At 40.3% G+C, this 27,532-nt stretch overlaps 1 protein-coding gene across 2 annotated transcripts in view; it reads left to right on the top strand.

Moving 5' to 3' along the window:
* The window catches only part of KDM5B (lysine demethylase 5B), a 76,429-nt gene extending 50,357 nt beyond the window's left edge, over positions 1-26,072 (top strand). For both annotated transcript variants that reach the window (XM_089514223.1, XM_089514222.1), the window contains 12 exons: positions 3,021-3,145; positions 3,650-3,800; positions 6,531-6,645; positions 9,271-9,626; positions 11,336-11,474; positions 11,884-12,063; positions 12,998-13,156; positions 14,371-14,856; positions 19,291-19,402; positions 20,404-20,558; positions 23,853-24,167; positions 25,233-26,072. In XM_089514223.1, the coding sequence (XP_089370349.1) occupies positions 3,021-3,145; positions 3,650-3,800; positions 6,531-6,645; positions 9,271-9,626; positions 11,336-11,474; positions 11,884-12,063; positions 12,998-13,156; positions 14,371-14,856; positions 19,291-19,402; positions 20,404-20,558; positions 23,853-24,167; positions 25,233-25,379 (2,440 nt within the window). In that variant the 3' untranslated portion in view covers positions 25,380-26,072. The remainder of the gene's footprint in view (positions 1-3,020; positions 3,146-3,649; positions 3,801-6,530; positions 6,646-9,270; positions 9,627-11,335; positions 11,475-11,883; positions 12,064-12,997; positions 13,157-14,370; positions 14,857-19,290; positions 19,403-20,403; positions 20,559-23,852; positions 24,168-25,232) is intronic.
* The last annotated feature ends 1,460 nt before the right edge of the window (positions 26,073-27,532 follow it).

The following is a 27,532-nucleotide window of genomic DNA, read 5'->3' as shown; positions in this document are numbered from 1 at the left end:
CATCCTGTTCAGAGAAGTGTTCCCAGGCATTGCGTGATTACCATTTGCTATTTGATGCTCTTTTTTTGTTGCCTGTTTTATTGAACCATTTCCTGTATTGCTATATATTTTATATGTATTATCCTATTATTTCTTAGATTGTACGCCATAGGCAGGTTTACTCTTATATATTTATTGTTTTTATGTACAGTGCTGTGCAAATCTACAGCACTATATAAATAATAATAATAATAATAATAATAATAAGCTCCACCCACTCCCATGCACTGAGCTTGCCCAACCCCACCAATCTAGCTCCTCCTTTAGTTCTCTTTCGTCTGCTGCAAGAGAAACATCTCCTTTGGTTTGCTTGCATCCAATTCTCAAGTAGTTGAATCCACTACAAAATCAGGCAAGACCCACTCTGCCCCAGTGGATAAAGATGGCAGACATAGGGACATCTTTGGATGCAGATTTTATTCTTCTGCTGCCCTCAACGCCAAGGTCACCAACCTCCAAGCCTGTATGGCAGCCTACCAAAAGTTTATTTGGGACAAGATGGCTTCCTTCATCCCCTATCTGCCTGAAGAACAAAAATCTGCAGCTATGGACTTCTATGCTGAGGTCCTCTCTTTGGTTAACCAACAGCTCCACTCAGCCAGACACTCTGTCGACTGTTCAGCTAAAATCATCTCCAGTGCCGTCGCTCTTCGCAGGTTTGTCTGGCTCAGGTCCACAGATCTCACTGATGAAGCCAAAAACAAGATTGAAGACCTTCCTTTTGATGGCGAGGGCCTGTTTGCAGCCAATACAGACGAGACTCTAGGCACTCTGGCCAAAAATCGTCTGACCGGTAAATGCCTTGGGCTGACCACGAATAAAAAACAATACAAGAGACACCAATGGCGTGACAGATCAGCCCCTTCTTCTCCTTATTCTCAACAGCGTTCTGGAAACTCATCCCAATATATAAAGGCTCTTCACAACAGTCTTCAGGAAGACCCTATAAACAAACAACAAAACAATCAGCAATAACATTGACAATAATCTTCGAAGAAGCCTGCTTACTCTTCTAAGTCCCATTTTTGACAACACCACCAAGACGACGACACCATCTTCCATCCTCTCTCTCCCTCTGTCTGCTTCCCCATCCTTGGACCTCTCCGCCACTCCGGACAATGCCCAGTGCCCTCAATTCTGCACTAGGGCAGGCAGGGGATACGGCTCCCTGGGAGATGCATTCCTATGCAGTTGGAACCAAGACTTCCTCTGTGCCTTCCCTCCACTACCACTTGTACCAAAGGTTGTGAACAAGATGACCAGAGACAGAGCCAATGCGCTTCTGCTGGCCCCCTTCTGGCCGAGACAACCCTGGTTCACCCCCCTGCTCCACCTGTCCAGGGGTTAATACTTCAAACTCCTGAATGGCCGGACCTTCTGTCTCACTCTCACGGAGCGGTCCTTCATCCAGACCTCCTCAGTTTACACCTGACAGCTTGGAGGATCAGATCCTGAACTCTCCCAAATTGATCAAGGTCTTGTCAGCTTCTAGAATAGACTCTACTAAACGATTCTACTCCTACAAATGGAATCGTTTTTGTGAATTTGCTACAGCTAGAGCTGAACCCTCCAGTCCTGTGAGCCTTTCTACAGCATTACACTTCCTTTTACACCTTCGTGATCAAGGTTTGGCTTTCTCCTCTCTCAAAGTTTATTTGTCTGCCATTGTCGCCAACCAGCCTCCCGGTTCACCATCAGCTCTCTGATGTGGTGTTTCCAGTGCCATGATATGAAAAGGTTCTTCAAAGGCCTCCATCATCTCTATCCTCTGATGCCTCCTTTGGCCCCGATATCGTCTCTATCTTTGGTGCTTATGCAGCTAACTAGGCCTCCCTTTGAACCCTTGGGCTCAGCCCCTCTGAGACTGTTGACACTAAAGGTGTCTTTCCTTGTGGCCATTACTTCAGCAGACGTGCTTCTGAATTGCCGGCGCTGCGCTCTGATGAGCCTTTTCTTGTTTTCCACAGAGACAAAGGGGTTCTCAGACATCTCATTCCTCCCTAAGGTGGTTTCCCCTTTTCCACCTTTCTCAGGACATTGTTCTACCCAATTTCTACCCAGACCCGTCTACACCTCTGTAAAAGACTATGCACATGCTAGATGTTCACTGTGCTTTGGCATTTTATGTCCAACATTCTGCTGAGTTCAGGTTGACTAACATGTTGTTTGTTTGTTATGGTGGATCCAGAAAGGGCCACCCTGTTTCTGCACAAAGATTTTCAAAATGGATTGCTCAGACTATTTCTTAGCTTATGAACTGACCAAACGCCCTGGTGTACGTTCACACTCAAGCAGGGCTGTTGCTTCCTCTGCTGCCTTCCTTAAAGGTGTCCCTCTACCAGATGTCTGCAAGGCAGCCACGTAGTCTCAGCCTTCCACTTTTGTTCGGCCCTACCGACTAGATTCCAGGTCTTGTTGAGATGCCAGTTTTGGTTGTGCTGTCCTTTCCTCTATTTTGCAGTGACCTTCCCACCTCCTTAGGTTAGCTTTTTAGTCACCCAATTGTGTGAAGCACAGAGACCACAAAGAAGAATAACTGGTTATTCACCTGTAACTGTGATTCTTTGAGTGGTCATCTGTGCCCTCACACAAGTCCCGCCCTACCTCCCCTCAGTCAGGTCCCTGCCATGTTTTTGTGGCAGACTTGAACTGAAGGAGGAGCTAGATTGGTGGGGTTGGGCAGGCTCAGTGCATGGGAGTGAGCGGGGCTTTCGCCAATCTGCTCAGCTTTTCAGCTTCCAGATGGAGTCTCTGTGCAGGCGCAGTACCCAATTGTGTGAGGGCACAGATGACCACTCGAAGAACCACAGTTACAGGTGAGTAACCTGTTCATCTGATGCCTTTTTAGCTACACAATGTTCATAAAATCTCATTTCAAACTTCTTTCATGTTATAGGTGTGTGTTTTTTTCATATGTGCCATATAATTTTATTTAAAATTTCAAATTTGTTCAAATTGTTCAAATTCTTTACTGTTACCAGATATCGCTACACAGTAGATGAACTGTATCCTATGATGAATGCACTTAAGTTGAGGGCAGAGTCCTACAATGAATGGGCTTCCAGTGTCAATGAAGCTTTGGAGGCAAAGGTGAATAATAAAAAAAGTAGGTATTTTATTTTTTTATGCTTTATAACTGAACAGTCTCATGTGAACAGAACAGTCAGAAGCATATTTACTCAGAAACGCCAGTGAGTTTGAGGACACATACTTCCAAATAATTTTTGGTGGATTTTGGATGTTATTATACTTTGCTGTAAGGCCAACACAGCTACTCCTAGATATGTTCCCAAGTAAATGTTCATAAGATTACTTCTGCATTAGATCAATCTGAACTAAACCAGATTTTCAATGCTTGGAAGATGCATTGGATTTACAGTCATAGGCAGTAATACATATATTGCTAATCAAGTAAGAGTAGGAGTGGGAGAAAAGAAGGAAGGGGAAAACAGATTTAGTGTTATAATACGGTAACAAATATTTGTAGTGGGAAAATGATAATAATTTTAAAAACAACAGCAACTCCAAATGACTATGCAAGAATTCATATTAAAAATGCAAACATTTTGCTTTATTCACTTACTTAACAAAAATTATTTTCTTTTCAAAGGTCTCATGAGTTTCAAAGCTTTAATTGAAGAATCTGAAATGAGGAAGTTTCCAGACAATGATTTGCTGCGGCATCTCCGATTAGTTACTCAGGATGCAGAAAAATGTGCCTCAGTTGCACAGCAGCTGCTTAATGGCAAGAGGCAAACTAGGTATGATTAGCACATGCTTTATTTCTGATTTTGAATACCCATAGAGTGCTTTAGAAAACCTGTTATGTTTCAGAAGGAAATTTAATGGCACAGAAATACAGTGGCAATTAACATATACATATGTATAAGGAAAAATGTCAATAGAAGCTTGGGTGAGCAGTGTGGTAATGAAATTTACAACTGACATTGAATTGTTCAGGTCATTATAAAAATCAAATGAAACAATGTAAACATCTAGAAGAATCCTTCAGATTTGAGGAAAGGGCATTAAAATGATAAAATTGTTTTCAATGGAAAGTGTAAAATAAGGCGCGGAACAGAGTGCCAAAAAGAGGCGCCTCCCTGGCGCCTCTCTGCTCTGTAGGAGCGCCGCAGCAACCAAATTGCGTGACGCTGCTGCGGAGCAAAAAAGGAGTGCTTGGAAGCAGCTCCTTTTTGCAGCGCAGTGACGTTGCAGCTTCGCCGCCCCATTTGGAATTGGTGCAGCTGCGACGTCGCCATTACACACCCTGTCTGGTGGGTGCACAGCAGCTGCGGTGCCCTCATCACATGCGAGGGTTGCCGGGCATGTGGGCACTTCGCCCACCAAGCAACCCTCGCACGTGATGAGGGCGCCGCAAAGGCCCGTGTGTTCCGGGCCTAATATACCTTAATGCTAAAAAAATAATAATCCTGATTTCATATACACAGTGATAAGGTCTGAAGTAGTAGTAAAAACCAAGAAATATATTCCACATTACAGATTATTAGGAAAGGGTTCAAAAATAAAACTTCCAAGATGTTAACATATTTCTTCATATCTGTGATGTGACCATGCTTTTAATGCTGTGTACAGATCTAGTCACTGCATTTGAAAAATATTGTTGAGAACTGGAAAACTGCATAGCAAGGCAATCAAAATGATCTTGGGTTTTCAGAAACTTTCCTTAAAAGAGACGTTATTTGGTTTTGTCTCTGTGCACTTATACACATAGGTTCTGTGATTATAAAAAGCCTTACTTGGAAGTTTTGAAAGCACAGTTGTCCTGCCCTACAGTCTGATCATACAGTCAGGATGGCATGGCTCCTGACCTCCTGCCAATTCCTTTCCATTCACTGTGGTGATAGTACCAGGGATTGCAGTTGTGTACAGCAAATATAGAAATATATTTTCTCTGTCTTTTCTCTGTTTGACCTTCCAGTCTTTTCATTTTCATTCTGTCTGATTTGTAGTTTGCCTTTTTTTGTCACTTTCTTTTTGCTTAGCATTATACGTACATTGGTTATCAAACCCATTCACAGAATTGTGTAGTGCAAAAGATTGCCCTTTCCTCCCAAGTACATCCTGTAAGATTACTTTAATTGAAATAATTCCTTTGTCGCTTATCTTTGAGCCAGAGGCACCACATAGATTCATACTACCACTATTTGGCCTGCACAAGAAAAATCTAACGAAACAGGGCTCCATGCTTGCAACTTCTCCTTTGTGAGAAGACTCTTCAGACTGCCAATTTCAGTTCCTCCAAACTGAAGGCATCTATGTTGTGTTCCATGTCAGCATCTTCCCACTTTCTATATCAGCTAGCTGAGGAGGAATATAGTATTTCTGAGAGAGTTTCAGTACTGGCCTTGATACTAGTCAGCTCCTATAGTGTTCAATTTGTATCTTTGATCATGAGCTTTAAATTTCTAGTAAATCTATGATTTTCTAAGCAGTATGCATCACACTTACAGACTTGTCTAAGAGGATGAACGATGAAGATTCCTGCTGTAGACAAGCAATTGTCTTAGCCAAGCTTCTCAGTACCAGTACAATCATCTTAATTAGTGCCTCTTCTCAGGAATTCTCAGGCATGGTGGTCAGCCAAAGTAGTTGTCAGGCCTAGTTTCCACTTTTTCCCTTTGTGGGCTAAAATGAACACAAGGGAGTTGTGGTCCACTGTGGCAATACAGAAGTCTCTTATACCATCTCTCACTTCCTAGTAGGTGAGCCACCAAAGTTATTCTTTTTTGCTTCCATCTGCAATATCAACCCTATTAATGCTTTCATAGAAGTGAAAAAGAAAGGGAACTTTGACTGGGGGCAATATTGATCAGACAGCTTGATGCTCACGATGTACAACTTGGATCCAGCCCTATTCATGACTCTTGGAACATGGCTAATATCTGATTAGAGTGGGAAAGAGGCAGCAGGCGTGATTTTTAAAACAGTTGTATGAACTTCAAATAAAAAATACCAATTAAAACACAGACTGGAACTCCACTGGGTTACTATGCTAGTGGGAAAACAGTTGTGTGTGTGGTTGTACTTTCTCAGAAGTTGCTTAAGTGTGGCTGTAGTGCTACCAGCTACTCTGCAAGCTCACACTGAACTCTCTTTCTTACTTTTGATGTGTTGGAAGCTAATTGATTGATGGCAATGGGTAAATTAAAATTGCGGGTTACAAACGGTTGAAAAAGTGTTGTATGTACAAGGTGATTCATAAAGAATGATGCAAAAGTAGAGCTGTTCTTAAATTCAGTTTTGCACCATTCTTTTTGAATCAGTCTGTGTTTATGCTATACTAGGTATAGAATCTTGACCATAACCCTAGCTGATTTAAGAAATTCATTCAATGGGGAGGGTTAAAATCTCTCATAGAAATAATGTTCACCATACTGTGTCACATTACGCAGATAACTGAAACTTTTAAATAACATTTTAATCGGGTAAAATTTTCTAGAGTTATGGACATTTCTGTGTTACTGCAGATATCGATCTGGAGGAGGAAAATCGCAGAATCAACTGACTGTGAATGAACTCCGCTTATTTGTTAGACAACTCTATGCTTTGCCATGTGTCCTCAGCCAAACAGCATTGCTGAAGGTATCTTTGACACTTGAAAACAAAGTTTTCTTCTCCTCCAAAGGGGAAACAATACTAAGACAGTGGCTGCATCCGCACTGCAGAAATAATCCGGTTTGACGTCACTTAAACCTTCATGGCTCAGTGCTATGGAATTGTGGAAATTGTAGTATGTTGGGGCACCAGATCTCTCTGACAGAGAAGGCTAAATGTCTCACAAAATGACAGTTCTCAGAATTCTATAGCGTTTAAAGTGGTATCTAACTGGATTATTTACATAGTGCAGATGCAGCCATTGTCTTATATTTTTGAATATTTAACAATTTGGATAGATAATTGATAGCATTAAATAACTATTCATTGCTGAAAGTTGCTCATAAAGTTTGTTGTTGTGTGCCTTGAAGTGCTTTTCAACTTGAGGTGATTTGATCAGAGGGGGTTTACCATTAACTTTCTCTGAGGCTGAGAGAGTGTGACTTGTCCGAGCTCAACAAGTGGATTTCCATAGCAGAATAGAGATTTGAACCCTGGTTTCCAGAGTCCCTGTCCAGCACTCAAACCACTACCCTGTGCTGGCTCTCTCCTGTTTATGCAGTAGATAAATATTATTAAACATAAAAAGTGAGTGGCCAGTCCTGTACATATTTACTCAGAAGTATGTCTCACTAGCAGGACTCACTCTTAGAATCATACATCTTAGAATTGCAGCTGTATGAAGCGTTTGTGCATATCCCACCTGAGCTGTAAAGATTCTGACATATCCAGTGAATGGATCCCAGAAAAATAAAAAGGCCTTTAGCTTAGCTGCTATTATATTAACCTTAATTTGTTTGTCTTGAAAGTGAGAAAATGCCACACTTTGCCAAACCACTAGAAAATAACATGTTGAAATTAAACATACAATTGGCTGGTAAACTTGGAATCTTCAAGGTCTAGCTTAGTCCAGTTCCAACTTTATCCCTTTTAAAGAGGAACACATTTCCAGATCATAGACAAATGTGTGTAAACGTATGTTAATTCTAGGACATCACTGACATGAAGAAAGGAACAAAACTTGCTTAAAATAAAGGAAGGCCCCAAACACACTGCAGAAATAATCCAGTTTGAGCGCAATTTAACTGCCCTGGCTTAGTGATAGGGAATCCTGGGAACTGTAGTTTATTGTGACACCAGAGCGCTCTGACAGCGAAGGCTCAGTGTCTCACAAAACTACAATTCCCAGAATTCCCTAGCATTGAGCCAGGGCAGTTAAAACATTCTCAAACTGGATTATTTCTGCAGTGTGTTTTGAAGTGAAGACAGTATACATTAGCTAATTCTTTATGTATTTCCTCAGACATTTGATATGAAGAGGTTTTTTGATATTTGGTCTTGAGATATTATTTGCACAGTGCCAAGTATATGCCAGCAAGGCAGTTATTAATGGGAATTTGCCATTGCAGTCTGCAGTACAGACATGTTTCCAGTTTACAGAACCCACAACTACAGGTGGATGGAGGGATAAACTCTTATCTCACACGTCAGTGCATACAGTCAATATAGCTTTGAATGAACATAAAATTGGTCAGTGTAACTTAACACACATTCTCCATCTTTTCTTAGCATTCTTAGGCTTTGTCCCTGGGTATTCTCATGTCCTAAGGTTGCAGGCATACGGATTTAGATTGAAGCCCCTACTGTCCAAATTCAAATCTAAAGTTTAAGTCCTTAAAATATGAAGTACATTCCAACCCCCATATCCACAAGGGAAACATTTGCAGATTTACTGTGGATAGTGAGAACTGTGGATAGTGACAAATGCTATATTTCTGCCAGAAGTTGACCATAGAGTCACATTGGATCACTTCAAGATACCCAGAGACCTTTTTTTGCAACTCAGATAAGTGAAATTGTAGGGCCTGAACAGACAGGCCAAAATAAAGCTGCTTAAGGTCACTTTGGAAGTATGCTGTTTAAATGATGCATGCATCCTAAGAGGCCAGAAGCCGCACCAAAGCCATGCTGCAGTCCTAAGGACTGGAGCACAGCTTTGGCGCAGCTCCTGGCCTCTTAAGATGCATGTGTTATTTAAACAGCATACCTCCAAAGTGACCTGAAGCAGCTTTATTTTGGCCTGTCAGTTCGGTCCCTGTAGTTACCAACTAGGTAGTTACCAAAAGATAGTTCCCAATGCCACAGATACTTGGGTTGGACTGTATCGGGCAATATTTAAATCTAGAGTAAAAAATAGCTTAGCTTTCTTGGAAAGGGATACACCTAGTATTCTAAAGAGCTTCAATGCATTAACTCAGGCATGAAACGGACGGGCCAAAAGTGCTGGCTTCGGGCTGCACTGGGGGTGCACATGCCCCGATCACAGCCAGAATCTGAGCCGAGTCTGCCCCAACCCGGAGGAGCTGGCAGCTGGATTGAGGACCACAGCAGTGGCCCACATCAGGGCCGGGCCCATGCAGTTTCCACAGTCCCACAGCAATTGGGGTAGGAGCGGCATCTGGCCACTCCTTTTGCCCACCTGCATGGCCCCTCAGAGAAAAAAATGTAGTTTGCTTAGCATTACTGCTGTGTGATTCAAGTTGCAAAATAGACAGTTTAATTTGTGGTGTGGGAATTTAAAGCTTTGATGCATTTTTTCTTTTCACTTTTCAGGATCTTCTTAATCGGGTGGAAGACTTCCAGAAGTATAGCCAAAAACTCCTCTCTGAAGAAATTCCTAGTGCTTCAGAACTGCAGGAACTCTTGGATGTCAGTTTTGACTTTGATGTTGATCTTCCCCAGCTAGGTGAATTACGAATACGCCTAGAACAAGCACGCTGGCTGGAAGATGTACATCATGTTTGCTTGGACCAAAATTCTATCACTCTAGATGATATGAGAAGGCTCATAGACTCTGGTGTAGGACTGGCTCCTCACCCTGCTGTTGAGAAGGCAATGGCTAAACTGCAAGAGCTCTTAACAGTATCTGAACACTGGGATGACAAGGCTAGAACCCTGATAAAAGCCAGGTAGAAGAATCTTCCTCTTTCAGAACTTTTGCAATTATTGTTCGTATTTACTGCTTTCATGTAATTAATTGGTGTGTTTTTTAACTTGCACAAAATTATGAAAAAAAGTTGTTCTTTGGCAATATGAGTATAGCAAGGCAAATAAGATATTTGGTAGCACAAAGGGTAGCATTTATTTCATAATCAACACTTCACATACTTCTATTTGGTGAAGGTAATTTAAAAAAAATTGGTGATAATGGTAGTCATAATAGTGGCAATAATAATATTAAATTTTAATTTGCATAAGTATACATGTTCCCTTGCATAGCTTTATAGACATACGTAGACAAGACTTATCCACAAGTTAAGGGAAGAAAGACAGAGAAATAAAGGGAAATCAAAATTGTCAGGGGATTGTACCAATATCTGTAAAAGAATACTACATTTAGGGTTTTTGGTTGTGCAGAAATCAAGTCAGAGGGGATGTGATGGAAGTCCACACAAGTATGTATGGTTTGAAGAAAGTAGGTAGATGTTTTTCATCTTCTCTCATACTGTAACTCAGGGTCATCAAGTGAGACTAAATGGTGAGGAAGTACATAATACAATGCATAATAAAGGGTTGAACCTACTGCTGCAAGCTGTGACAGTGACCAGCAACTTAGACACGTATGACATCCTTGGAGGATAACACTATCAATGGCTATTAGTCACAAATGGTTGTATGCCTGGCATCAAAGGCAGCAAGAATCAAAATATAATTGGGTACCAACAGTGAGAGAAGGTTCTTGTGCTCTTGTTCTCCTTGTGGGTTTCTCTAGGTATCTGGCTGTTGTGGGAATAGAATACTGTACTAGATAAATTATTTACTAGGTGGTTCTTCAGTTGAGCAAAACGTAAAAAATACATAAAGAATACATTACTGCATACCAATTTGCCTAAGACTACTATATTGACAAGAAACAGACATAAATTATATAGAGGTACTCTGCTGGTTTATTTAAGAATATCAAATAACCAAACAACATTTTCCTAGAAATGGTTATAATAGCTGTTGGGTGTAGTGTGCCATGTACATAACACACTCATACAACAGCAGAAGACCTTGAAGACCAGATGGTTTCACAGATGTTTGATTATAATTCCCATCATCCCCTTCAAGCATAGGCTGGTTTGATCCAATAAAGTCTTGGAATTTGATACTGAGAGTCATTGCTGCAAACTAAACATACATTTTTACAATGACATATATGTGACTATGTCAAGTGTTTATCTGTGTGAATAGCATTTCTTGTTATTAGCGCACTGGGATGAGTCCTGGAATTATTATTGTTCTTAAAAATTTCCTGTAAGAGTATTCAGCAGGAGCTCAGGTGATTGACAGTATTGTAATAACTAGGCTAGAACTATTTGTGTGAAGGAATATTACCTTATGGGAGTCTTCAGCCAATAGTCTGAAGTGGTATACCTAGAAATTCAGTCATTGAGAACTTTTCTTTTCTTTTTTTAAAGACAAACTTTTTTATATACAGAAAATAATCTTCAGATGTTGATAGAAAATGAGTTGTGTACAGGAATTTCAAGTATTTTTAAATTAATCAGACGACAGCCCTTATTGATTTTCTTTGCCATATGCTTATCATGATTTTTGGCAGACGTTAAATTTAAATTAGTTTTTGAGTATTACATACAGTATTACATTTTATGCATGTATATTTTATTTTAAGACCTCGCCAAACATTAAATAGTCTTGATGCAGCAGTAAAGGAGATAGAGGAAATTCCTGCTTATCTTCCAAATGGTGTAGCACTGAAGGATGCTGTAAAAAAAGCCAAAGATTGGCTACAGGAAGTAGAGGGCCTGCAGGTAAGAAAATAGTTCTGTTTGTTGCTAATGAATACTTGTTGGTTCATTTTACAGCAACTTAGTTTTTGAGGGGTCTGTAGTGTTTGACACCTAGCAAAATGTCAAGTGTAACAATATTGCAACTGATGAGTCATTATGGAGACAAATAGTATAAAACTCCTGTTAGCATATGTAAAATGAAATTCTTTTGCAAAATGTGAAGCATATTACTAACATGAACAAAAAAGGAATATACCATCTAATGCCTAAACACACAGTTGGAACAAACCATTGTTGTATAGATTATTAAAATTGAGAAATTATTATTTCTATCTAGCATAAAGTGTTTCATTATCTGTTGGTTTATCTCCAACTTCATCATGTGTTGGTGTTATTAAGGCATTTGTTTGTAACATCTCTGCACTGCTAGGCTGGTGGACGTGTGCCTGTGTTAGATATGCTTGTGGAACTTGTGTCAAGAAGTCGCTCTATTCCAGTTCATTTGGAATATCTGCCAAGACTAGAGTCATTAGTGGCTGAGGTTCAAGCTTGGAAAGCTTGCGCAAGCAATACTTTCTTGACTGAAAACTCTTCTTACTCTCTTCTTGAGGTAAGCCTTTTAAATTAAATGCACCTCTCCCTTAAAGCTGGTGGGTATGTGTAAGGTAGTATAATACAGAATTAAAGGAGATTTAGGGCTCTGTGAAATGTTTGACTGTGATTTTTATAGGACAAATACTGTGCTTCCAAGAGGGTTCTTGTTTTTATTTTGCTGGTGCTCTTAGCGTGTGGCTGCATTTTTCCAGGCAGTGCTTCATTGCCATCACTCTCTCCTTATTTCTTTCTTAGAGTGATCCAGGTAGGCGGTTAGGGCCATGTGGGGAGTCAAATGACATCACTGAGGATGTACAGCTGAGTCAATGAAGGACATAATGTGGGTGATCATAATACTCAATGCTGTTCTTACTTGCAAAGCAATTTACAGTTGATGAAAAGAAAGAATTGTGCTGCAGAATGCCTCTCTCAAGGTGGCAAAATACAGTATGTGCAAATGGATAAACAGGAATTTTCTGTAAAAGCAACTTCCTATCTATTCACTGATTCTAAGCAACCCCACACCCCCCGCGCCTTTAACTTAATCTTGTGAAATAATTTATTAGCTTGCTTTTATTAGATTTTAGAAATGCATTCTAAAATGTACTGTATCCTTTGCTGTATTTTTCTTGCATGTGTGCTTACATGTTACAGGCATTTAATTTAAGTGGGTTTTTCTTTTCATGTTGAACCTGTCTCACACAGAGGATGGCTGTAGTGTCATCCCTTTGCTATCCTTGTTTGGAATAAAAAAAATACAGTCATACATTCATTATAATCTCAGAATAATTACTGGGTATAAATAATTATTAATAAAAATCTGATATTCTTCACATTGTAAAAATATTGTAGATGCTCAAATAAAAGTAATAACTGTTAAAAAGTGATGTTAAATGAGTTTATGCTGGTGTTATGTCAGAATGAATTATGAATGTTTTTACTTTTTTCAGGTGTTGTGTCCAAGATGTGATATTGGCACACTGGGGTTTAAAAGAAAAACAAAAAAATTAAAAGAACCTGTTTTGAATGGGAAAAAAAGGAACACCAAACTGGAGAATTTAAGTGATTTAGAAAGAGCTTTATCTGAGAGTAAGGAAACTGCTGCTGCGGTATGTATATATCTAGAAATATGTTTAGAAATGTGTTCAGTAAATCAACTAGGTTTTTTTTATTTAAAAAAAATCTTCTTTTTTTGGCATTCTCTCAGTTATGTCCAAAAATACTTTTTTGAGTAGTGTAGCTGTTTGTGTGTTTTCATTAAACACACAGACTCCATGAGGATGAGGATGAAGATGAACCCACTGGTTTGGAATAGAATTTCTTTGAATAGGAGTCAAGCTGTGAATGCTGTATGTATAAATTAATTGACACTTGTTACATGCCAGACCATGAGCCATTTTTTAAAAAAGGGTTTACTGTATATACTCATGTATAAGTGGGAAAATGTATCCTTATCCACGGGTTTTTTTAATCAATGGATTCAAACATCCATGACTTGAAAACATTCCAAAAAAGTATAAATTTCAAATAGCAAACCCTGATTTTGCATTTTATGTAAGAGGCACCATTTTACAGTGGCATTATATTTAATGGGACTTGGGCATCCATGGATTTTGTTATCCACGGGGGGTCCTGGAACCAATCCCCAGTGGATAACAAGGGCCTACCGTACTACAAAATTGACCCCAAAACCCTGAGTCGACTTATATGTGAGTCAATACAATAATAAGTTGACAGGGAGAGCGATTATTCACTCTACAAGTCTCTTCTCAGTCTGGTTGCCTCTGGGGGGGCAGCCAGGCTGGGAAGACACAAGATGAATGAGCGCTCCCTTCCTAAGGCTCTTCCCAGCCCGGATGCATCCAAAGGGGGCAGCTAGGCTGAGAAGACACAAGAAAAGTGAATTCTCCCTCCCCAAGCCTCTTCTCAGCTGGGTTGCCTCTGGATGGGGCAGCTGGACTGGGAAGATGCAGGACGAGTGAACACTCCCTCTCCAAGCCTCTTCCCAGCCCAGTTGCCTCCGAAGGAGGCAGCCGGACTGGGAACACGCAAGAAGAGTGAACAGGGCATCCTTTACATCCATGGTTATATGCCCTTAAGTTTTAACTCTAACTAATCCATGGGTCATATATAAATCCAGAATTTTGGCCCCAAAACCTACCCTCAATGTATGTATACACAAGGTTGAGCTATACCAAAATATATACAGTAGGTATAAAAAAGTATCATGGTCTTCTCTGGCAGCAAACACTTTCTTGCAAGAGTTAGAGCAGACATCTTTATCTCTTGAGGAATTTGAATGTTTTAATCAATTTCCTTCTAGATGGCTACACTTGGTGAAGCCCGTTTAAAGGAAATGGAAGCACTGCATAGCATGAGAGTTGCAAATGAAGAAAAACTCTTCTCAAATGAACAAGATATAGAGATCAAAGTTTGCCTTTGCCAGAAAGAGCCAGCAGCACCAATGATACAGTGTGAGCTGTGCAGAGGTGTTTTCCATACCAGCTGTATTTCAGTTCCCAACAATCTGCAGGAACCTCGGGTATGGCTTTGTCCACACTGTCATAGATCTGAAAAGCCACCTTTAGAAAAGATTCTGCCTTTACTAGCCTCCTTGCAACGTATTCGTGTGAGACTGCCAGAGGGAGATGCTTTACGGTATCTGATAGAGAGAACCGTGAACTGGCAACACAGAGCACAGCAAATGCTATCCTCAGGGAATGTAAAGCTTATACAAGACAACATGGGCTCAGGGATACTGTACAGCAGATGGCAAACCATGGCTGGCCAATTGCATGAAACTAGTAAGGTAAGACCCATATTACTTCTTGATCAAGATGATACATCTTTTTCATATTTCACAATCATAGTCACTGCTTTCTTTGTTCAATCTGCTTAGATATTATAGCAGCACTCTGTTACTCCAATGTCAACTGTCTGCCCCTAAATTAGGACCCCTGTTTATATATTTATTTGTGTATTTATTAGACATGTAATTGTACTTATAGTAGTCTTAATTGTACCAACAGAGTACTTGTCTTGGGGAAGAACTGGGAATCCTTACAACCTGAATTTATATGGATGAGAATATTATGTAAAATTATGTATAAGTGTGCCCTTCCCTTACTCGGGGATCCGTTCTGGACCTCCCTGCATAAGGGGAAAAAACGGGTAAAGTCAAGCCCCATTAGAAGCAATGGGGCTTGTGCCCGCGGCACATTTCCTATCATTACTCTGAAACAGGTAATAGATACTCCAGAGGTTTTCAGCATCTACCACTCAAATGAGAGTGCTGTGTTCTTCATGGAGGCTAAAGATCCTGACTCATCATTAGTTTCTTGTGGCAAATTAGTGACAAACGTAAAATACTATTTTTGAATGCATTTGTTTTTAAAAGTCTAATCTTCTGTCAAAAGACTATGTTACAGTAGCATGTCAGGATTAGGTCTCCTAAAGGGATATAATTTTACATAGGATTGTCATGAACTAGAGACTTACTTAATTAAAAAAACCCTGTGTAAAACTTATTTAAAAATAAGATATATGAAAACAATTTTAACCATTTTTTAAATGACTGGGCAAATAAAAATATTTTAACCTAGTGTTAAAAAGAGTAGAACATTGGCTCTAAGCATACCCTCATGTAGGAGGTTGTTTCAGAGCTTTACATTGAAGAGCATTTCTTTTGTACATGATAAATATACTTTCCTTACAGATGGGACTAAAGAGGACTTCTTCTGATCTTGGCTGAAATTAAAGAAGTTACTATTTCATGTATTTTGGCCCATGCTGCTTTACCTTGAATTGGGCTTGATGGCAAATAGACAACTAATGTAGTTCCTTCAGAATTATGCATGATGACTCGATCAGATCTTTAAATAGAGAGTCCATGAACTTTTAGGGGCCCATTCCCACTAGTTTATAAGGCGGATCAGGACATGAATCATGAGTGCATCGTTTCCATTTGAGCGCGCATTCGATCCACATTGTTCCGCTATAGTTTCCGTTGGAATTCGAATCTGAATTGATTTATCCTGAAAAATCTGAATTATTGGTTGATAAACCGGTTAAAAAAATAGTGGCTTTTTAGCGAGATTTCCTGTGCCTCCTGAGTCTGATTCGAGGCAAATGAATGGGAACGAAAGGGTGTCTGATTCGGGATCTTGGGGATGGGAGGAGCAGTGCTCAAGGGGCTGGCCTGGGGGTGTCACCCTCTTGTTCTCTTTCCTGGATTACCGGCGCTATTTTCTCCCGTTCACATAGCCTTTCCCCCGGTGGATTGGGAAGCAGGGTAAGGCAATTGCGCTACATTGAAATCCAAACATAGTGAACACATTACGCCCCCTGCAACCTCCCCCCTGCGCCACATTCATAGACCGATGTGTGAGGAGACCCATTGAACACTTATTATTATTTATTTAATTTTTGCCTCTGCCTGAGTGCCTGAGCAGCAGATGGGCTTTGCAGTACATGCCTGCTTGATCGCCCCCTCTTCTCTCTTTCCCAGAGGGAGTCTAGGGGAGACACAGAAGAGGCTGGACGTCAAGGGATTGGGGGCAAAGAGAGGCGGCTCTTCTCTTTCCCACAGGGTGTCTGGGGAGACACAGAAGAGGCTGGACACCAAGGGATTGGGGGCAAAGAGAGGTTCCTCTCTTTCCCACAGGGGATCTGGGGAGACATAGAAGAGGCTGGATGCCAAGGGATTGGGGGCAAAGAGAGGCTCCTCTTCTCTCTTTCCCAGAGGAACTATGGGAAGACACAAAAGAGCCTGGGACCCAAAGGGATTTGGGGTGAATAGAGGCTCCTTTTTCCCTTTCCCGGAGGGGAAAAGCGCCTAAGCGACTGATTGGCTGTGACGTCAAGTGCTTAAGTGCTTGATTGATAGCTGCTTTTTAAAAAAAGAGGTTCCAGAAGGGCAATGGGAACAGGGAGCAAAATAACCCGCTTCAAATTACCACAGGGTAAAAACCAATGGGAACTAAAACAGGGGTAAAAAAAAAACCCGGGTCTGTTTGCACTCATTTTTAATGGGAACAATGGGTCAGATTTGAGTCAGAATCCAAGTCAGAATCACAGTGAAATAAGCCGCTTTTTTTGCCCAGTGGGAATGGGGCCTAGAAGAAAATGCCATAATGACAAAAAGTCAACAGAAGTTTCTGAGAAAGAAGTCATGCCAGACTAATCTGATCTCTCAGTTTGAGAAAATTACCAGCTCGGTAGACAAAGGGAATGCTGTGGATACAGCATATTTTGATTTCGGTAAGGCCTTTGGCAAAGTCCCCCACAATATTCTTGCAAACAAACTAGTAGAATGTGAGTGAAACAATGCAACCGTTAGGTGGATTTGTAATTGATTGACTGGCTGAACCAAAAGGTGATCAGCAATGGCTCCTCTACATCTTGGAGAGAAGTGACCAGTGGGGTGCCACGGGGTTTTATCTTGGGCCCTGCGGTATTCAACATCTTTATCAATGACTTGGATGAAAGAATAGAGGACATGCTTATCGAATTTGCACATGACACCAAATTAGGAGTAGCAGCTAATACTCCAGAGGATAGGATCAACATTCAGAATGACCTGAATAAACTGGAAAGCTGGGCAAAAGCTAACGAAATGATATTCAACACAGAAAAATGTAAGGTACTGCACTTAGGCAGAAAAAAATAAAATGCAAAGATATAGGATGGGGGATACTTGGCTTGACAACAGTATATATGAAAGGGATCTAGGAGTCCTAGTAGATCACAAGTTGAACATGAGTCAGCAATGTGATGCGGCAGTTAAGAAAACTAATGCAATTCTAGGTTGCATCGAGTATAGTGTCTACATCAAGGGAAGTGACAGTACTACTCTATTCTGCTTTAGTCATGCCTCACCTGGAAGGATGTTGAGAAGCTGGATCATGTCCAGAGGAGGGTGACCCAAATGGTGAAGGTTCTGGAAACCATGGCTTAGGGAGCTGGTTATATTTAGACTTGCGAAGAGAAGGTTAAGAGGTGATATGACAGCCTTGTTTAAATATTTGAAGGGATGTCATATGGAGGATGGAGCAAGCTTGTTTTCTGCTGCTCCAGAGACTAGGATCCTGAACAATGGATTCAAGCTTCAGGAAAAGAGATTCCACCTCAACATTAGGAGGAACTTCCTGACAGTAAGGGCTGTTCGACAGTGGAATGCACTCCCTCGGAGGGTGATAGAGTCTCCTTCCTTGGAGGTCTTTAAACAGAGGCTGGATGGCCATCTGTCAGGGATGCTTTGAATTGGATTTCCTGCATGGCAGGGGGTTGGACTGGATGGCCCTAGTGGTCTCTTCCAACTCTACGATTCTATGATTCTATACTTTGATTGTGAGTTCCTGCATGGCAGGGGATTGGATTGGATGGCCCTTATGGTCTTTTCTATCTCTAGGATTCTATTGTTCTACAATTGTATTCTATAATTCATTTAGGCCAAGGGTAGGGAATAGTTTGAAATACTGTTCTGAGAAGGCTATTCTGACAGGGAATTTGCTTTCTTGGTGCAGCTCTAAAGCTTTCTGTTATTCAGCCACTTAACATTGTTAAAATTGTTTTCCTAAAGCACAGGCAAATTATGTCAACTAGTGAACTTTCGGTTAGGAGGTTTTGGCTCACATTGTATTATTTGACACTTGCTTACATTAGCTCTCTTTTGCAACTTCTCTTCCCATTTACCCATTTTCACGAGCTTGTTTTGGCACCCTTCATATTCTGTCTGCTTTGTTTTAATCATTCAGAGTTTCTTTGCTGTCATCTTCAGACTTGGGCTGAGCAGACAGGCCAGGATAGCACCGGCCAAGCCCATGCTGTCCTGATCCAATCTTAACCCGGTCCCTGGGCCAGCACAGGGAAGGAGTGTTTACCTACCCCCTGCCACCACACCAGGGACCCACTACTCTCATGTGCTGCTCTATAATTAATTTGTTTTCCATCAGAGTAGCTTGGGTAGAAATTAAGATGATTGGTTTGTCCTTTTTCAATTCTCTTCTTTAGCTTTGGTAATGCTTTGTCTGCTTATGTGAAAAACATCCTGTTATTGTTTTGAATTTGTATGCATGCATCTTTGGGGAAAATATAGTGAAACTTAATAAAACTTTCTTAACCAAAAATATGAGGTTGACCATTCTAACTATTGGCTAATTATAATTGCATTTTGATATCATGATCAGTCACATTCACAGTATATTGAACAAAAAATTGTGTTTGACCACTTTTCTTTTATTAGGTTTCACAGACAATTGGTGCTACATCCTTCTCTTTGCCTCACGACTGGAATAACAGACCCATGCATTTACACTCTCCTTTTTCTACGGGACAAAACTGCATCCCCCTTCATGGTAAGGATAGTTTACTTAAGGAGCTTCGACAAGTCATACTCTCTTAGCCTAAGGAGAGAGAAATGGCAAACCTCCTCTGAATAAATCTTGCCAAGGATAGAGTCTCCATAAATTAGGGTCCATTTGAAGGCACGGGCGTAAAGTACGTCCCCAGGACGTACTAGGGTTAGGAAAGGGCGTGCTTTACGCACGTCCCTAACCCTAGTACGTCCTGGGGATGTACAAAATGATGGCGCCCGTTCTACACAGGCACCACCATCTTGACATAGCAGACGCTTAGTGTCCGCACATCGCTAATGATGCCACAAGTGCACCATTGGCGCCTTGCGGCGTCATTAGCGTGCCGCAACAAGAAGCGCCATTTTGGCGCTTCTTTTTTGAGGTGCCAGGGAGCCTTGCGGTTTGGCCACTGGAGCTCCTCGGTGCCGCTAATGGCAGCGGTGGCAGTGGCAGACCACTGCTTTCAGGCGGTCTGTAATGCGCCAACATTTATTTACTTATTATTGTTGAGGGGTATGAAATCATAGATTATAAAACTATTACTTCTTTATGAAGTTCAAGAAAGATTTAAACTATATATTTTTCTTTATTTGACATCTTTTGTAAATAAAAGGGGGTCGGTCAGTCACACTTAGTTTTTTTGCACATCTGTGAATCGATTCAAAATCAATTCACAGTTCCCACTATGTTTTAAGGCAGTGAATCTCTCAGTGGCATTTAAATCCGATTTGAAGTTCCCATTCACCGCCGTTCTGGATCAAAATGGAGGCACCTCCATTTCCTGAATGGTGGCTGTGCGATCCAAATCGATCTGATACTGTGGATCATTGTGGTTCTTTAAAAAAGAAGCACTAAGGAATCCAGTGAGGAAACTTGGTGCCGGTGTGAATGACCCTGGAATAACTGGTTTCCACACTGGAGTATGAATGACCCCAAATTTTCTAAAGCTGTGCAATGTCATCACTGGAGAATTTAAAATTCTTGGTTTTTTTTCATTGTAGCCATAAGTGCAGAGCTGAATGAACTGATGATGGAAGCACAGTTACTACAAGTCTCATTACCAGAAATACAAGAGCTGTACGAGATCTTATTCACAAAACAGAGCCCTGTTTCAAAGACAGAGCAAAGATCACCAGTGGGACCAGCAAATGAAAAAGTGAGCATTGGTACTAGGGTAGTGCATTTCAAAAGAAAATTTTACTGAATATCCCTTTTCTTATTCAAATGGTTCATGTGTGAAAGCTTCCCAACTATATACAATCTCTGACATTTGAATTTAGGGAATGCTGATTTTTTTAAAAACAAAGGAAGGGAAGGAAAGAAGGAAAGAGAGTGAATAAAGCCTTGCAGATACATATACACAAGTAACTAGTCTCGCTGTGTGTGTGTGGGTTTTTTTTTTTAACTAGTCAAGGCAACAGCAGTGAAACTTCAACTGGCTCTTTTTAATACTACACAGAAGACAATACTGGTGAACCACTTCTGTATGCCTTATACCTTGAAAACCTTATGAAGAAACTAGTCTGCTCACTTACCAATAAAAACGATTTTTTTAAAATCCCAATCATCCTGAAACTCAGGCCTTAAAATTGTTAAAGCAGAGCAACAAGTTTTTGTTTTGTTTTGTTCTGCAATAAATTAAGGACTGTATTTTTTTTAAAATGCACGTATATAGTAAAAATGAAAAACATTGGATATTTCTTGCTAAAACTTTAAGAATGTAGATGGGATTGTTTGGAAAATTAAACACAAAGAATAAGGAATATTTGTTATTTAATTTTTCTATTTTGTACTAAATTTTCCCTGATTTACCTTTCTGCAACATCTAGGTATGAGAGCTTTACTGTTATGGTCATCCACCCTATACTCCTACCAAGGGAATCTTGCTTTTCTTCATTTTTATCCTACCTTTTGCCCAGTAATGGGACTCAGGGCAGCTAACACCATATTTAAAACAATACTAATTAAAAGTATAAATATAAGATTTAAAAAACAATTACACAATTTATGAAGTTAAAACACTAAAAATGAAAAATATTAAAATATATTAAAAGTTTCTATACCAGTCTTACAAACAGAACTGCCCAGCATTAAAAACCCAACCCTAGTTTGTAAAAGCCTGATGACACAGAAAAGTTTTGACCTGCCCTCATTCCCATTAAACGAGCCTGAGAGGGTGGTGGGATAGAGGAAAAGACCTCTTCAGTTTATCTTAGAATTTTTGTGGCCTCATAAAAGAGGATAGCATCCTTCAAATAACTTAAATCCAAGCTGTATAGGGATTCATAGATCAAAACCTAGATTTGGGGCCAGACTGGTAAGCAATGGAGTTGTTGCAACATGGGAGTTGTGTGCTCCCTGTAGCCATCCTCACTTAACAGCTTGACTGCAGCTCTGGGCCAGCTTAAGTTGCCTTTTCAAAGGCAACCTCATGTAGAGAGCATTACAGTAACATAACCAAAGTACAAAACACACTGCAGAAATAATCGAGTTGGAGACCACTTTAACTGCTCTGGTTCAATGCTAAGGAATTCTGGGAACTGTAGTTTTGTCAGACATTTAACCTTATCTGTCAGAGAGATCTGGTGCTACAACAAACTACTATTCCCAGTATTCCCTAGCATTGAGCAAGAGCAGTCAAAGAAGTCTCAAACTGGATTATTTCTGCAGTGTGTTTTGTATCTCAGGCATGTACCACAGTGTTCAGATCTGACTTCTTCAGGAATGGTGCAGGTGGTGCACTAGCTTTTTTTTAACTGCAAAAACACTACTGGTCACTGCTGAAATCTGGGCCTCCAGGCCCAGAGCTGAATCCAGAGTACCCCAAACTGTGAGCGTGTGTTTTCAGGAAAAGTGTAACCCCATCTAACACAGGATGAATCCCTATTCCCAAATCTGTCTTTTCATAGAATCATAGAGTTGGAAGAGACCGCAAGGGCCATCCAGTCCAACCCCCTGCCATGCAGGAAATCCAAATCAAAGCATCCCCAGCAGATGGCCATCTAGCCTCTGCTGAAAGACCTCCAAGGAAGGAGACTCCACTGACCAGGAACACCAGTGTCTTGTCTAGATTCAGCTTCAGTTTGTTTGCCCTCCTCCAGTCCTTTATAGTTGCCAGGCGTTGGTTTAGCATAGGAACAGCTTCCTTGGAATTAGGTGGAAAAGAGTAATAGAGCTGGATATCATCAGCATACTGGTGACACCTGACTGATCAGATTCCTGGACAACCTCACCCAGCTGTTTCATGTAGATGTTAAATAGCATAGGGGATAATACTGAACCCAGAGAGACTCCACAGCAACCAGTGACAAAGGAGGCAAACAGGAATCTCTCAGGACCACCTTCTAAGAGTACCCCTCCAAGAAAGAAAGAGCCAATGTACAGCAGTACCTCCAAGCCACATTCCAGAGAGGCGATACCATGATTGATGGTATTGAAAACCACAAAGATATCCAGCAGAACAAACAGGGACACACTCCCCCTGACTAGTTCCCTGTGGAGGTCATCCACCATGACAACTAAAGCTGTCTTTTCCCCATAACCTATTACCTTGCAAAAAAGGAAGGTTGGAGACTGGCCTATTATGGAAAGGTTTTTTCAGAAGCGGTCTTATCACAGGTCTATTAGCCCCCCCCCCGCCTTGTTATAAGCCATTGTAAAGCATCAATCACTTCCTTTACCCACTCAATCATCCTCCCACCCATCTGTCTAATAAGCCAGTTTGTAAAGTGTCAATTGGCACTGAAGAAGCAAGGGGCAAAGGTTATACCCACTGGAACCACATCAACTCTGGCACCTAAATCAGAACAAATTTGAGTGATTTTGTCTGCAAAATGGTGGGTAAATTCTTTGCAGCAGACTGTCTAGGGAAATGTGCACACAGCTACGTGATCTAATGGTCAGCCTGTATATTCTCATGTTTGTTTGGCCAAGCCTCTTTAAAGTTTTTTTTAACTTTTGAGGTAAAACTGTTTTTATCAAATCTGATTCACAAGCCCTTTATAAAAAGATATTTTCTTTATTATGTAGCTCTAAAAATGCACAAACAATATAATGTACGCTTCTGTGATTATCTTAGCATTGGAAGCATTAGACCATGATCTATCAGTGCACTATACCACTTTTGCCAAAATGGCTGTCAACCTTCTCTGTCCCTTTGGAGCTCTCATAGAATCAGAGTTGGAAGAGACCGTAAGGTCCTCTGTGGACCTTAAAATTCTGCTCTGGCAGGCAGGCAAACAATGTTTTTGATGCTAGGGAGAAAGAAGTAGAAAGAGAATGGGGATAAATTCCTAATTAAGTTGACATGATACTAAAAACACTGCTTGATCTTGGCCTTATGGTGTAATGTACTTCTCAGTGCACGAACAAGTAACTGCATAGGAAACTGAAGTATAAGAGCTGGCTATACAGTATTCAATGGTCTTATTTTAATATATGTTTCTCACAGAATGATTGTCGAGGGAAGAGAGATGGAATTTGCTCTACGGAAAAGAAATTGAAGAGGCGGTTTGAGAGAGGCAATTTCTGCAGTGAAATGAGAACAAGAGTCAGGAAAATAACTCCCAACAAGAAAAAACTGAAATTGACTCATTTGAGGGAACTGAATACCAGCAAACTGGAAAGAGAAAGGCTGTTTGACATTCAGTGTTCTGGTGAAAGTCAGTTGCTTCTTTCAGATATGTCCTTCTCTGAACAAGAAGAATCTGAAGATGAGGATGCAATTTGTCCAGCTGTCAACTGCCTGCAGCCTGAAGGTGATGAAGTAAGTTGAGGAAAACCTCTTTAGAGATGTAGGAATAGAATTATGATAAAATGCATAGTAAAGTAAAATCATAAAATTGGAGTGGATTTGTCAGCTATCTAATCCAACCCCATGTATGCTTAATGTCAAATACCCTGAGCTAGAGCATCTTAGTTGAATAACAGTCCAGATTCTATTTGAAAAAGGAAAAGTCCACCATTCCATTCGGTGGTTGCTCTTACATTTGCACATCTTCGCCAAGCATTGTATTAAAGCCTGCCTTTCTGTGTCTAAAGCTCTTTGGGGCAACAGAGGATAACTAGGCACCAGATCCTTTCTGATTTGGGAAGTGAAGCAGGGTCAGCCCTGGTTCTTGGATGGGAGACCAGTGAGTTCCAGGTGCTTTGCTATATTCCAGAGGAAGGAACTGGCAAAAGTAAATCTGAATATTTCTTGCCTAAAAAAATGCTGTGAAATTCATGAGGTTGCCATAAATCAACAGGCAACTTGAAGACACCCAAACACACACACACACACACACACGTTCACAACAGCTGTTTGGATATTAGAAAATGATGTCATACCCACTCTGTTCATCTCTCCCACCCCATTTATCTCTAATTAAGACTAAACTTAACATGTTTGGTGTAAAGACCTCTGGAATGAGCAAGTCCAGTCTTCTATTCTTTAACTGTATTTTTTGCCTTCTGTTGGAGGCCAATTTCTACCATCTCCTCCATACCATTGAATATATAGCTAGCAACTGAGAATTGGATTTTATGCATCAAATGAAATACAATGACTTGACATTGTAATTGATTTTTAGTTAAAAATGACACAAGAGACTTTGTTTTTGCTACAATACGTTAACAAGTGAAGTAGAAATTATAAGATTCCCCACCCCATGCCATTGTCTTTGTTGTCCTCCTCTGAAACTGTTCCACTGCTGTCTACATCCTTCTTTTGAGTATGGTGTCCAGATTTGGACACAGCTGGGTATATGGTTATATAGAAGTAGTACTTAAGAACAATTAGAAATAGGTATGTGTTTTTCCTCTGAAGACTTGTCTGCTTTTTCCCATCTAGGTGGATTGGGTACAATGTGATGGCTGCTGCAACCAGTGGTTCCATCAAGTATGTGTGGGTGTTTCTCCAGAAATGGCTGAAAAAGAAGACTATATTTGTGCAAGCTGTACTGGAAAGGACTTTCCTTATCGTAAACAGAATGCCTGATAAGCATTCAGAACTCTGCAACAGAAAATGATGAATTTTTTTTCTCCACAAAGCCACTGGGCTGGTTTTAGAGCCAAGTTGGAAATGGTGCTACTTCTATCCTCATGGGATCATTTTTCAGAACTTAGAACAATTTGACACTTTTGTATTTTTATCCTTTAAGCTGTTTGTGGTTATTGAGATTTGAAATGCTGACTGCTCAGCCAGGGGTTTTCGCCAGTTGGAAGGCATCAAACATGCACCTTTTCATGTATAGCATTAAATTACCTCTTTGAAATTTACCAGCACACTTAATCAACTCTGTTTAGGTGCAAAACACTGCACTAAAACTCCCTTTATTTCCTCTTTTTGAAGAAATCCCTGTTTATTCTCTTGAAAATTTTTGAAAACTTTAGATCCCCCCTTTGATTTTGTAGACTAGGTTTATTTATCTGAGCAATAACTTCTGTGTCTGATTTCAGTGACTGGATTTATAATTCTGAACAGCGTGTTGGTGCTTCTAGCATTGGTTGATGTACAGAAAGCAAATGTTTAGATTCTAGTGTCACTGATGGACTAGTGGTGTAGAAGACAGGAAAGCTCTGTAAAGTAACAGCCACAGCTGTATTTTGGCTTTTTCTTCTTTTTGGTAGCTTGTATCAAATGTTGCAGTTTATATTGTGGAATAAACCCTTGGTTATGTTACAAAATTCAGCACTACTGTCTTCAGAAATGTTGAACTGCAGCAGTTTCTCACACTATATTTTATGCTCCATGTTTTCAAACATTACATTTTTACAGCATCCAAACAATTGCATTTTCAGACTAATTTCTTTCCAGTCCTGGGGAGCCTAGATATGCCTTGTATAAAATCCTTGTCCTAGTTACTTGGCAAGCAAGCAAAGAAATGTCACAGAATTGATATATTTTGTTTTCCAAGTCCCTAATTATTTAAGCAAGTGTGCTAGTAAAAGTATTGCGTGTTATTCACTTTTATAGATCTTAGATGACTGATAATATTTGGAAGCAGGGTGAAGTTCATCTGTACTTGCTTGATCAGTAACTATTTGAAAGAAGGCAAACTGTCTTCAGCTAACACTGGGAATCAGTGTTGTTTGGTGTAAGAACCAAGGTAGTGGAGGAGTTCATAGAATCAGAGTTGTAAGAGACCACAAGAGCCATCCATTCCAACCCCCTGCTGTGCAGGAACACACAAAGCACTCCCAACAGATGACCATCTAGCCTCTGTTTAAAAACCTCCAAAGAAGGAGTTAAGTTTATATCTTCTGACTAAAAGAGCAAAGGCTAGTGGGACAAAGGAATGCCAACAGTGGAGGTGTGACGAACAAGACAGAAAACTAATAGGACATATGACAAGCATTTGCTATGCTTCCCCTTTATACTCAGGAACTCAAATGAAAGGGATTCTAATCTACAAAAATGTATGCCATTTTAAATCTCTTTACTCTTTCAAAATGTGACAAAAGTCTGAAAGTTAATGTAACTTTCACATCCAATACAGGATTTAGTTTGCTATACCGCTGTCTAGAATGGATTCTCTGTTGTTTTCCAGGTTTTACCTTGTTCACCACAGTAGTTAAATAAAAACTCTCCTCTATCACAATTTACTAAAAGAATGTTTCCAGAACATTTTCTTACTCTGAAATTTTATGCAGCAACAAAAGACACTTGTTTTAAAATACTGTGGGCTCTATATCTCTCTTCTTGCACTTCTGACATTCTGATATTTTCGATACCCAGTGTTTGGGACCAAGGAGTGGTGCAACTGTAATATTGGCCCATCTCTAATGGAACTGAAATCAGGCACGGGACATAGTGGTCCTTTACTTCCTTTTGCTCCCCTCTTTAATGAATATTCCAATTATCATCCCTACACTGGGTTTAAGCATTCACATCAGGTTTGTCTATCAGTTACGACTGACATTGCGTCAGATTTGAAGATAATTTTAAAGCCTGGGTTTAGGCAAGACTGGTGGGAAAATTCACACTACTAGGAGAAGTACACAGTTGCATTGCTTGTTATTAACACCTTCTACAGTGGTTGGTAATAATAATAAATAATAAAAGCTTTATTTCTAGCCCGCCTTTCCAGAGATCACGGCGGGTTACAATGGTGGATTTTGCAATCCAACAACATACAATTTACAATAAAA

The sequence above is a fragment of the Sceloporus occidentalis genome, unplaced genomic scaffold (genome assembly GCF_023333645.1).
Source record: "Sceloporus occidentalis isolate IW3139 unplaced genomic scaffold, rSceOcc1.0.p SCAF_3, whole genome shotgun sequence".
Taxonomy (NCBI): domain Eukaryota; kingdom Metazoa; phylum Chordata; class Lepidosauria; order Squamata; family Phrynosomatidae; genus Sceloporus; species Sceloporus occidentalis.
Note: the sequence above shows the minus strand (reverse complement) of the source record. Positions and strands in the feature narration are given on the sequence as shown.